General features: G+C 38.5%; 1 protein-coding gene across 1 annotated transcript in view; it reads left to right on the top strand.

Moving 5' to 3' along the window:
* LOC311303356 (uncharacterized protein) overlaps positions 1-9,096 on the top strand; it is a gene marked incomplete at its 3' end in the record, with an annotated part of 95,889 nt that extends 86,793 nt beyond the window's left edge. Inside the window, exon 3 of the mRNA XM_084429780.1 lies at positions 8,953-9,096. Within this exon, the coding sequence (XP_084285906.1) occupies positions 8,953-9,096 (144 nt within the window). The remainder of the gene's footprint in view (positions 1-8,952) is intronic.
* Between the last annotated feature and the right edge of the window lie 4,541 nt (positions 9,097-13,637).

Below are 13,637 nucleotides of genomic sequence, written 5' to 3'. Positions count from 1 at the left end.
GGTCCGATCTCCATAAAATTTTCCATGCTTCTTTAGCAGGTTATGACACATATGCTCATCAATTTTTGTGAAGTTCTGAGTTTTCGTTTAGGATTTATAGTTATAACTATATAGTTATAGTTTAGCAGTTTTCTGCACTAAAGCAAACCAGTTTTTCCATGTTAACTCAATCATGCATGCTTACACACACACACACACACACACACACACACACACAAAGACAAATGTTGTTGTTGTTTTTTCAATGCTATTGGGATATGTCATTATGAAAATATATTTGAATGGTCTATAAACATTTCACAAAGTCTTTGTTAGCTATTAATCAGAAGATTCAGAATTTATTCAGAAACCTAAGACTACACAAACACATTATGTTTTAGATACAGACATTTGAAATATATGATGTGATAAAACTGTCAATACTAATACTTTAACGGACGGATTTTGACTAAATGTAATTGTAAATGTTAAAATAGTGATTTTATAAATTTTAAACAGCAGGGGGCAGTAAAATACAACTTATTGGCTTAATATGCCATTATATTCATATAATTTTCACCTTTTTAACTGTTATAGAGGCAAATTTTGTCCGATCGGTCTGAAAATTTTCATGCATGTTCAGAGTGATATTTCACTGGCTTTTTAAGAAGGTCTGAGTCATTCATTAAAGAGATATAGGCTTTCGGGGACACTTGGTAAAGGCTACATTTTGAAGTGAACCTATTATATCTATCCAAATGAAGTAGTTCAACTTTTTCTGACAATTATTGACCTAGTGAGTCCAGAGAATTGTATTGCACTAGTTTTGAACATTATGATATGAGAACTATATGATCAGAGATGGAAAAGACCATTTACCACCAATACAGACAGTTTACCATAGGAAATATATGGTTTTAAAGCTTTTTAACAGTTATAGTGCCACCTTTGGTCCAATCTCCATAAAATGTTGCATGCTTGTTAATGATGTCATGTCACATATGCTCACCAACTTTTGTGAAGTTTTGAGTTTTCATTTAGGATTTATAGGCTTTTTAGTGTATTTTGCCACGCCCATTTTATAAATGACCCTATTACAGCCATACAAATGCAAAAGTTCAACTTTTTTTTGATAATTATTGATCTAGAGAGTCCAGAGAATTGTCCTAGACTGGTCTGGTTCCGATCGGGCGAAAAAACAGGGACTAGTTCGCAAAAGTAGGTTTTTAACATATTCATGAATATTTAATGAACGGTTTGATTGACAGCAATGGTTCTAGAGGCAAAGTTGTTCAGGATGAGCAGATCTATCAAATGATATGCATTTTGTGACGATAAGTGTAACACCACGTGATTACAGAGCCATAAAACTCGTTAGCGCCAACTAGTGGCCGATTTCATTCAAAATTCTTACAGACCTTTAGGGCCATGAGTCGAACATGCCCATCGAGTTTCGTTCCGATCGGCCTCCGTTAACCTTGTCTAATAGGTGCTCAAACTTCATTGGCTGATGGCGGCCATGTTTTTTGAGATACACTAATGTCCTCATAGATATACATGGCACCTTGGACCAAGACACTGCATACCAATTTTCAAGTCAATCGGACTAACGGTCAGGTGGTTATAGCCCATTTTATGTTTTTTTCATGTTATAGCGCCACCATGTGGCCAATCGCCGCGATTTTTTTACTGTGACCTCAGATTGACCTCTTACACATGTGTACCGAGTTTGGTGAAGATACCTCATTTACTTCTGGAGTTATAGCCATTTTAGTAAAATAGGCTCCGCCTTCTTCAAACGTTTTGGCGCCCCTTAGCGACCGTGAATCGAAATTTCAACTTTTTTTCGATAATTATTGATATTCAGACTACTGTGAACATTTCTGCACTGGTTTGGTTCCGATCGGGCGAAAAACCAGGGACTAGTTCGCAAAAGTAGGTTTTGGACAAAATCCAAAATGGCGGAAAAATTTGCATACCGGAAATAAAATACCTCCTATATTTCTTGTTCGGCTTGAGCCAAGGATTCCAATGATGTATGACACTTGAAGCTGAGACAAATGGTTATTGAGATATGAGCAAAATAGTGATTTTTTTTTGTTTTTTGCGCTATAGCGCCACCTATTGGCCAATCGGGCTCATACTTTGATAACCTCTCCTCGATTTTTGTACTACCTTGTGGCCAAGTTTCAAGTCTCTAGCTCTTACGGTTTGGGCTGCACGATGCGTTTTAGCGGAGAAGAATAATAATAATAATAATAAAAATCCTTACAATTACAATAGGGTTTCAGCACTTCGTGCTTGAACCCCTAAAAATCAGAGCAATTACAATAGGGTTTCAGCACTTCGTGCTTGAACCCCTAAAAATCAGGACAATTACAATAGGGTTTCAGCACTTCGTGCTTGAACCCCTAATAAAAATCAGTACAATTACAATAGGGTTTCAGCATTTCATGCTTGAACCCCTAATAATAATAAAAATCAGCACAATTACAATAGGGTTTCAGCACTTCGTGCTTGAACCCCTAATAATAATAATAATAATAATAAAAATCAGTACAATTACAATAGGGTTTCAGCACTTCGTGCTTGAACCCCTAAAAATCAGCACAATTACAATAGGGTTTCAGCATTTCATGCTTGAACCCCTAAAAATCAGAGCAATTACAATAGGGTTTCAGCACTTCGTGCTTGAACCCCTAATAAAAATCAGCACAATTACAATAGGGTTTCAGCACTTCGTGCTTGAACCCCTAAAAAGCTGCAAGCAGCATTTATCGGGGTTCAAACAGTTAAGGCCTTTAAGGACTTTAAGCACAAAAGCATCAAAAGTTGTTAAGTTTTACACCACGTTATTACAGAGCCATAAAACTCATTAGCGCCAACTAGTGGCTGATTTCTTTCAAAACTCTTACAGACCTCTAGGGCCATGAGTCGAACATGCCCATCGAGTTTCGTTCCGATTGGCCTCCGTTAATCTTGTCTAATAGGTGCTCAAATTTCATTGGTCGATGGCGGCCATGTTTTTCGAGATACGCCAACGTCCTCATAGACATACATGGCACCTTGGACCAAGACACTGCATACCAATTTTCAAGTCAATTGGACTAACGGTCAGGTGGTTATAGCCTGTTTTATGTTTGGAACATGTTTTGTTCCTCGCGGAGTACCTCTGGAATGCTTCTGCGGAGGTTTATTGTTTTATCCGCAGCAATAAAGTTTGTCGGCGTCCAAATGGATCGTGCTCTGGATCACTAACAGGAATTATTCTCGTCATGTATACACTTAACTTGATGAAAAGCGGGATTGACGCACTGCAAGCAGAGAGATGATTTCTGGCTGCCTCCGCAAAAATTGTCTTCGGCGGACAGCCCGCTGTCTTTGGAACGATTTTAGTACTTTTGCGGCAGACAAACACAAATGTGTTTCTCTTTCTGGATCTTTTCTTTGAAAACAAAACCAAAGGTTAAAAAAAAAAAAAGAACAAATGTGAAGCGAGCAATTCTATCCATTTTGACGCCTTTTCATTCATAGCGGTTACCAAGCAACACGATTACGCACCAGCTGCAACTTGATGACACAAGCATACTGCGGTTCGGATACAAATAATATGATGTGAACAAAAGTCCATCGGGGGCAGGGGGGGAGCAATCGAACTCGGGTTAGGAACAGGCAATCGAACCAAGTGTGAAAGCGCCCTTAGTCTAGTTTTAGTCAATGAAAATTGTATTTTAGTCTCTTTTTAGAAATGCAATTGTATTTAACCCAGTCAATATAGTGTATCACTATGGAAAAATAGCTAAAATAGTGAACAGAAAAGTAACACTCGTCTCATTCGTGGAGGTTGAAAAACAAGTTCTTTCTGACATCCAAGATTTACTGTATTAATTTAAATGCAAAAGAAAAGGCATGAGAGTCAGTTGTTTTTGTCAATTTTAAGTTTTAATTTAAAATATTTGTCATTTTAATATAACTATATGGCTAAATATTTTACCACTTGCTAATAAATCTAGATAGAAGTAGTGCATTGAATACATTGTTTAAATTGTGCTTAAATGTGAATTACGACCATTAAAGAGTATGTGTGTACAAAGAGAATCGTAATGCTGACAAAACTTTTTTTAAATAAAAGTATTTGATAACTTCTGGATTTGAAATAAAAATAGTGAGTATGTGTTTGTGGTTCAGCCGTGGATCAGTTACGCACTGCAAACGCAGCATATGTGAAAGCACTATAGCGAGTGCTGCTCCTGCACCGCATATGCACTGCACACGGAGTATGGGCCCTATCTTGCACCCAGCGCAATTGACTTTGTACACCGACGCATGTATCATTCCTATTTTGCACCCGCGCACAGCGGACTTTTCCCTCCACAGACGCACGTCGGTTAACTAAGAAATACACTTGCGCTCCCGGGGGCGGTTCAGCGCAAAGAGGCGGCGTGTTCCGGCGCAAACGTTCCCTCATGTTATTTTGCACGTTTAGAAAACAATTCCGCCACTAACTGAAAAAATCTAGTTTAAAGTCAGTGGCGCGTTGCACATGTTATTCTTATGATATTTTAAGGGCGCATGCTTGGCCATAATCAATGTAGCGTGTGCACAACGCGCATACACTTTGATTCTCTCACACAGAAGCAGCCGTTTTCATTTTTGCAAATCATACATTACGATAGATAGATAGATAGATAGATAGATAGATAGATAGATAGATAGATAGATAGATAGATAGATAGATAGATAGATAGATAGATAGATAGATAGATAGATAGATAGATAGATAGATAGATAGATAGATAGATAATTATAAAAGCATACTTCTAGTTTACACATTTACCCAAATTATCATACGCCTGTTTAACCGAAGTTAATTTGGGTGTGTTTCTCCATCCCCAATGTCACTTCTCTGTGTTTTACGGCCCTGACGAGAACGTCGGTCTCCTCGGCTGTGAACCGCTCCTGGCGCGCGTCTGGCAAATCCACCGTTATAATAGGAATCCGCTATAGAATAAGCGTGTCTGCTCTTAAAGGGAATGTGAGATGACGCTCTGATTGGTTTATTTCACGTTACGCCCAAACCACACCTATGAATAATGAAGCTACTTCAGACCAACCCATTTTAGATTTGCGTTGAGCGCAAGAGTCATTTATCCCGCCGGTATAATAGCAACAGCGCCCAAGACCCGGCCACAAAGTTACTTGCGTTTCGCGCTTGATACTTGCGTTTCAGATCGTTAAAATCGGGCCCTATGTGTGAAACGGGCGTCAGACTTAACTTTGTTTGTTGTCGTTTACGTTAACTCACCGCAGCTGCATCTTCTAAATAATGCCGCTAGTGAGGCTTGAGGAAGTGACGTCGTCTGCGCAGTGCGCCCTGATGCAGCCCCTGAAGTGAGACACGGGAAACAGAAATACTGCAAAATAATAATAATAATAATGTGACTAAACAAGACGAAATAGCGTCATAACATTTCATCTCGTTTTGGTCAACGAAAATGAAGAGACATTTTAACAGTTTTTATTTTGTAAACCACATTTAGTCTCGTTTTTATTCGTCAACAATATTGCATTATACATTTAATTATAGTTATTGTCACATGACCAGCATTTACGTTGCGTCTCGTTTTCGTCACGTGGTTCGTTGACGACAATATTTAGTTATAATTTTTGTTGACGAAAGAAATACTAGTAATCCGATATCGGATCTGACTCAAAAGACAATGTGATTCATCATTCCTTCCAATTAACCACCTTATCTTTGTATAGTAAAATAGTATGTTCAACAACATGAATAACGACGTAGCTGACCAGAGTTCGTGAATCAAATGATTCAGTTTAAAGAGTTGTTCAGACTTCTCTCGATCAGTTCAAGTCTCTCCATTTCAGATGTAAAAAAAAAAAAAATTATTTCACAAATTAAAAGTCCTGTGAGTCCGAAAAACAAAAGAAAATTGTAATTATCCTACCAGTTGATGGTTTCAAATTATGGTTCAAAGTGGAAACCGGTCCATGGGCACTGGTCAGCTAGCCATTTGTGCATATTTAATTGTATTCAATAGGCAGGCGATTCACCTCCACAGGATTATTTATGGCACAAAACAGGATACACTTGCCGATCACGTTCACATAGGAAAAAAACAGAGAACAAGAAAACGCAGCCTTGGAAAACACAAGGCAAACGTACAATAATTCATTTCTGATTCAACATTTCAGTAACAAATCATATACATGCGCAGTTCAAATGACACATTAATCGAACTTTTCGACAGTTATTTAACACAGACACTCATTAATCACTCAATGGGTCTCATTCATGAAACATTCGTAAATATACGAGTAAATATGTGAGTGATTTAAAGTGGTAAAGGCGACATTCCCGAAAATTCTTCTCCTGATTCAGAAATACTTCGTAAACGTCAGATGTGATAGTGAAATGTGTGTGTGTGTGTTAATGAATTCCAATCAGTTGTAAATGGGACGCGTGTGCACGCTCATTCTCTAAATTACCATAAATCCCACCCATTAAAACCGACTGAAAACTATAGGCTATATGGGCATCATATTATGACACCAAACGAAGGATTTCAACTTGTCTTCTCAAAAACGAATTAAGAAGAGAAATTTCTCAGATGCAGAAATTGAAGTTTATTATCAGAAGTTCATTCAAAACGCCACATTTTGTTTTCAAGCGTACACAGTGGCGTATCAGGCCTAAAAAAAAGGAAGCTTGGCAGCATAGATGCAGTTAATGGAGTTTCATCTGTTAGGCTAATCGAACAGTCCCAGAAGTGAAAAGAAAATGGTTTGACATGAAGCTTGACTGCATTATTTGTGACTTGCGGACTTGTAAAAGAATAAACAGCTTGAATAAAAAAATAAAATAAAAAAAACTTGCAGACTTTTGTTCCGTTTGCAGATGGCTCTCGTAATTACTGGCTGTCGTAATAAAAGTAAAAAGAAAAACCGTATGTAATTACTAAATATAATATTTGGTAACACTTTACAATACGGGTGCACTAATAACCATTAATTCATGCTTAACTAATGCACAGATAATCATGTGTTAATGTATGACTCATGAAGAACTAAACCATTAATTAATGATTACTGCATCATGAAGATTCTAAATGATTAATATAAAGTAATATATGAATTGTTATTAATTAAATGTGTCATAATGTATTAATTCATTAATAACTTATTTTATTAACTAAAAGTCTAAATCAATGCGTTAATTACCACAATTGGTCAAGGCAATGTACTTCAACTTCCAGTTGTCTGCTTTAATTAATCATTAACTAATGATTTGCAAATGTATCATTATGTTATGACTTTACTTGTTGAGGCACATGACTATTAACTAATTGTTAAGTAATATGCCATTTTGGTTTGGACATCCACACTAAGCCATGGATTTCAATTTCCAACCATGTACAACCAAGATTTCACTGAGTCCGATGAACTTTGTTGTTCATGGCACAGGACTATGTCAGGTTAACATACACTGAGCACATGCGGTTGAGCTCTGCTATTTCATAACACTGTCTAGACTGGACAAAGACAATAGAACGTCCATTATAGTCAGTGATACTACACTGGATGCGTCGAGACACTACACGACAAAACCCAGTCAGTAAACCGATGCCACACTCTATTACTGACGTACTCTGAGCTCTTGTGCTAGTTCTGTTATGAAGGACAAATGGACTTGTGATGGTCTGTCATGTCCAGGTGTAGACAGCTGGTCTCGTCCAGTTTAAACACAGTGTAACAGCTTCAGGAGTTCAGATTCTGGTGTGCTGATATTTGTGTGTAGCCCAACTTACCCATCCTTCACACACATTCACCAACATTACATTCACTGCATGTGCAAACTGTCAAAACCCATAAATGGCATATTACTTAACAATTAGTTAATAGTCATGTGCCTCAACAAGTAAAGTCATAACATAATGATGCATTTGCAAATCATTAGTTAATGATTAATTAAAGCAGACAACTGGAAGTTGAAGTACATTGCTTTGACCAACTGTGGTAATTAACGCATTCATTTACACTTTTAGTTAATAAAATAAGTTATTAATTAATTAATACATAGACATTTAATTAATAACAATTCATATATTACTTAATCTATTAATCATTTAGAATCTTTATTAGTTGCTGATGCAGTAATCATTAATTAATGGTTTAGTTCTACATGAGTCATACATTAACACATGATTATCTGTGCATTAGTTAAATATGAATTAATGCAGATTAGTGCACCCGTATTGCAAAGTGTTACCTAATATTTTTTCAAAATGCTGTGTAAATATGTACCCGATTAAGGTGAATTAAAATGCAGCCTTATTAATGAGCAAAACGTTCGGATGTTAAACGCACTATTTACGCGTGGCTGGGAGCAGGTGTAGATTTCTTTCGTACCAACTAACGTTTGGAAAATACGAACATTTTAATGAATCCGAAAATTTACGTCAGAACCACTTTACACACGATTTACACAAAAATTCGTTCTGCTCGTGTTTCATGAATAAGACCCATTGTCTCAACTCATGACACAATGCTCATTGTTATACGTGATAGCTTTAGCCTACGGCTAATTAGTTCAGCTCGCGCTGTGCGGCCTACACTCAGCTCATATCAAATCATTTCTGAAATTGACATATCTTTCATAAGATAACATATGATAAAAAAATGTCACTCACCAAAACGAGATTGCATCACATATTCAATTAAAAAAAGACTATTCAATAAAGATTACCGCTCTGGGATCCACTAAATCTTTACTCCGATTTCCACTTCACCTCTCTCTGACGACAACACTCCAGGCTGAAGCATCCAAAGTTTACAAGTGCACACAATCACAGTTCTCGATAGATTATGATTATCATTTAGTGCAAGGAGTTTCTGGAGAAATGCTCCGTGTCTCATTTGATCTGTTCTCATCTGATTCTCTGTTTATGCTGACAGTGGCAGCGCCTGCGCGACCTGTGGGCGGGCCTTATGAATATGCCGCTTCTGTTGGCTCTCAGAGGTGTCAGTCACAGCAGCACAATCAGTGATTGGATGAATCGTGTGTTATTGCCCAGTGGTGTAATCGAGTGCATCAAGTAAAGGAAAAAAAAAAGAACTGATTGAAAAATATAATTTGTCCAGAACAGAGCGACACGACTCAATTTAAACTGTTATAGAAGAGATAATATACTAAGAATGCACTGGTCTCTCAAGGATTGTCTCTCTGCTTTATTTTATAAGAAATATCTCTGTGTCTAAAGTTCCTAATGTCCTGTACTCTCAACTTTTGTATAATAGTACTAGGCATAATTTTTACACCAGGCATGAATAAAAGGGATGTTTTTTTTTTTTTCCTGTTTCGTAAACCACTGGAAAAGAACGGACTGTAATGTATAGAGGAATGAAAATATGGAATCATTTAGCCTACCATTGATATCACCCATTTTTACAAGAAAAATTTGTTTAAAAAAAAATATTTAAAGGAACATTTTTACAAGAAAAATTAGTTTTAAAAAAATATTTAAAGGAACATTTAATGGCACAATATATAGTAAATTGTTGATTTCGATATTTGGAATGAATTTTGGGTTAGTGTGTTTCATTGACTTGACTTTTTATTGTTGTTGATTAAATGTAGTTTTGTATTTTTTACTTGTTGGGACCCCAGGAAGAGTAGACACTGCCTAGGTAGTGGCTAATGGGGATCCAAATAAACTAATAAACTTATATCATTGATGGAAAATACCATTTACAGCCAATACAGGCAATTTACTTAGGAACGTTTTTTTGACAGTTATAGCACCACCACGTCTTGCCTGATCTCCACCACTTTTATTAGGTGTCCTTGAAAGGTGCCCATACATGTCAAGTCAAGTCAAGTCAAGTTTATTTGTATAGCGCTTCTCACAATACAGATTGCATCAAAGCAGCTTCACAGCATCAAATCAAAACAATACAACAAAGCTTGTTTCAAGAGGAATTCACTGATTGATAAAACCAAATCAAACATCCCCAAAATATCCCCAACTGAGCAAGCCAAAGGCAACAGTGGCAAGGAACCGAAAAACTCCATCAAGTGACCTAATGGTATCCTAAAACTCCATCAGGTGACCTAATGGAGAAAAAAACCTTGGGAGAACCCAGGCTCAGTCGGGGGCCAGTTCTCCTCTGGCATTTATGAGCTAGAGGCCGGATTGTAGTTTGAACTGTGGGATTATATGAATGCCTGGCCAAAGAGATGCGACTTTAATCTAGTTTTAAACTGGGAGAGCGAGTCTGAGCAACGAACAGTATCAGGAAGACTATTCCAGAGTTTTGGAATGTCTGTCAAATTTGTTGTAAATATAATTTTTTTTATTGAAGTTTAGACACTTCTATTTATGAGAGCATAAAAATGATCCATGGGTGATAATGATTGGATTTTTTTTTTTTTTTTTTTTGTTCCTATCATAATTTTGACATTTTGGCATTATTGTTTAGCTATTTACCAATGTTTTCAAATTTCCTTAGTTTTTTTGTTGTTGTCTCGATCGGACTAACGGCTTTGAAGATAACCACAATTTTTTAAAGCTCTAAATGACACTTACAAAAACCATAAGGCGAAACCTGGCATGTTTGGTATTGTTGGAATCGGCAAGGATTCAGGAGTCTTAGGAGGTCACTCCTGTGAAAAAACACTTTCTTGAAACTTCTAAGGCTCCTTCAAGGCATTGTGCCAATGACGTATACTGAGTTTTGAGATACACCAATGTTCTCATAGACTATCATGGCACCCTGGACAAAGACACTGCGTGCCAATTTTCAGTAGACTAACGGTTGGGTGCGCTTATAGCTATTTTCATGATTTTTTTCACTGTTATAGCACCACCATGTGGCCAATTGTCACGATTTTTTTCATGTCAACTCAGATTGAGCTTATGAACATGTGTCCCAAGTTTAGCGAAAATATCTCTTTCCGCTCACAAGTTATAACCATTTTATAGCGCCACCAAGTGGCCAATTGTCATGATTTTTTTTCACGTGACCTCAGAATGAGCTCATGAACATGTGTCCCAAGTTTTGCGAAAATATCTCTTTCCGTTCACAAGTTATAACCGTTTTATAGTGCCACCTAGTGGCCAATGGTTGCGATTTTTTTTCAAGTGATCTCAGACTGAGCTCAGGAAGACGTATCCCAAGTTTAGCAAAAAAATCTCTTTCCGTTCACAATTTATAACCGTTTTAGTAAAAGTGGCCCTGGTGCCATCAAATATTTTGGTTCCCCTTATCGATTGTTAATTGAAATTTTGAATTTTTTGGATGATTATTGATTGTCAGACTCCAGAGAATATTCTTGCAGTGGTTTGGTTCTGATCGGACCAAAAACCTAGAAGAAGATCGCAAAAATAGGTTTTTCAAAAAAATGCAATTTACTCGAAATTGGCGCCTGAAGGGCGAGCAAATCCGAGGCATGCACCTGGTCCGCCTCGAGCCAAGGAATCCAACGATATAAGACACTTGAGCCTACGCCTCACGGTTGATGAGTTATGAGCCGTTTCGTACTTTTGACCGCTGTAGCGCCCCCGTCAGGCCGATCGGGGCGGGCCTTGGTGACGCTGTAGGCGGTGTGAGTACTATCAGCCCCCAAAGTTTCAAGTCTCTACGACTTACGGTTTGGTCTGCCCGATCAGTTTTATGTCTGAATGTTGCATCATGGGAAAATTAACAATAACAATAGGGTTTCAGCACTTCGTGCTTGAACCCCTAATAAGTGGCTAAAAAAGGGCCACAAAAAGGCCTCTAAAAAAAAAACTATAGGGTCTAGGCACTTGCCGCTTGCGCTGCTGCGTTCCAAAAACTTTATCAAGCCTTTTAACGTGTGCCTCGGAGAGGAAAAAGTATGTTTTTTGCCCTTTTAGCTCATTTATCATGGAAATGTGGTGAATTTTTTTTTTACCTTTTAAACTGTGACACCTCCACTGATGGCCCGATCTCCATAAAAGTTTGCACGCTTCTTTAGAATAATATGGCGCATGTGCTCAGCTAATTTGGTGAAGTGCTGCTCTTTTTTCCCCCATTTTTCAGTCATTTAAATGTCATTTTGCATAGGATAATACAGAGGCCTTCTCACCTTTATGACAGTTAAAGCGCCCCACCAATGGCCCGACGTCCGTGAAAGTTTCCAAGCTTCTTTAGGATCACGTGACGCATGCGCATGCCCGATTTTGTGAGGTTGTATGCAAATCAGACAGCAAGATGGCCGCTTTCAGCCATTTCATGGGATTTGCCATAGAAATGCATCATTTTGACACCCTTTTAACAGTTATAGCGCCACCAAGTGGCCAGTCGCCACGTCCTTTTTCACGCGACCACAGAATGAGCTCGTACATACGCGTGCTGAGTTTGGTGCAAAAATCGCGTTCCGTTCACGAGTTATAGCCAATTAAGCAAAATGGGCTCCTCCCACTTCAAACGTTTTGGCGGCCCTTAGGGACCGTGAGGCCAAATTTTCACTTTTTTTTGATAATTATTGACATTCGGACTCCAGAGAATCTTGCTGCACTGGTTTGGTTCCGGTCGGGCCAAAAACCTAGGACTAGTTCGCGAAAGTAGGTTTTGTGAAAAACCCCAAATACCCGAAAATTTTCCCAGGGTGACGAGCAAATCCGAGGCATGCACCTGGTCCGCCTCGAGCCAAGGAATCCAACGATATAAGACACTTGAGCCTACGCCTCACGGTTGATGAGTTATGAGCCGTTTCGTACTTTTGACCGCTGTAGCGCCCCCGTCAGGCCGATCGGGGCGGGCCTTGGTGACGCTGTAGGCGGTGTGAGTACTATCAGCCCCCAAAGTTTCAAGTCTCTACGACTTACGGTTTGGTCTGCCCGATCAGTTTTATGTCTGAATGTTGCATCATGGGAAAATTAACAATAACAATAGGGTTTCAGCACTTCGTGCTTGAACCCCTAATAAGTGGCTAAAAAAGGGCCACAAAAAGGCCTCTAAAAAAAAAACTATAGGGTCTAGGCACTTGCCGCTTGCGCTGCTGCGTTCCAAAAACTTTATCAAGCCTTTTAACGTGTGCCTCGGAGAGGAAAAAGTATGTTTTTTGCCCTTTTAGCTCATTTATCATGGAAATGTGGTGAATTTTTTTTTTACCTTTTAAACTGTGACACCTCCACTGATGGCCCGATCTCCATAAAAGTTTGCACGCTTCTTTAGAATAATATGGCGCATGTGCTCAGCTAATTTGGTGAAGTGCTGCTCTTTTTTCCCCCATTTTTCAGTCATTTAAATGTCATTTTGCATAGGATAATACAGAGGCCTTCTCACCTTTATGACAGTTAAAGCGCCCCACCAATGGCCCGACGTCCGTGAAAGTTTCCAAGCTTCTTTAGGATCACGTGACGCATGCGCATGCCCGATTTTGTGAGGTTGTATGCAAATCAGACAGCAAGATGGCCGCTTTCAGCCATTTCATGGGATTTGCCATAGAAATGCATCATTTTGACACCCTTTTAACAGTTATAGCGCCACCAAGTGGCCAGTCGCCACGTCCTTTTTCACGCGACCACAGAATGAGCTCGTACATACGCGTGCTGAGTTTGGTGCAAAAATCGCGTTCCGTTCACGAGTTATAGCCAATTAAGCAAAATGGGCTC

Source organism: Rutilus rutilus (assembly GCF_951802725.1).
Source record: "Rutilus rutilus genome assembly, chromosome: 14".
Lineage (NCBI taxonomy): Eukaryota > Metazoa > Chordata > Actinopteri > Cypriniformes > Leuciscidae > Rutilus > Rutilus rutilus.
This window is presented reverse-complemented; position numbering and strand designations above follow the sequence as displayed.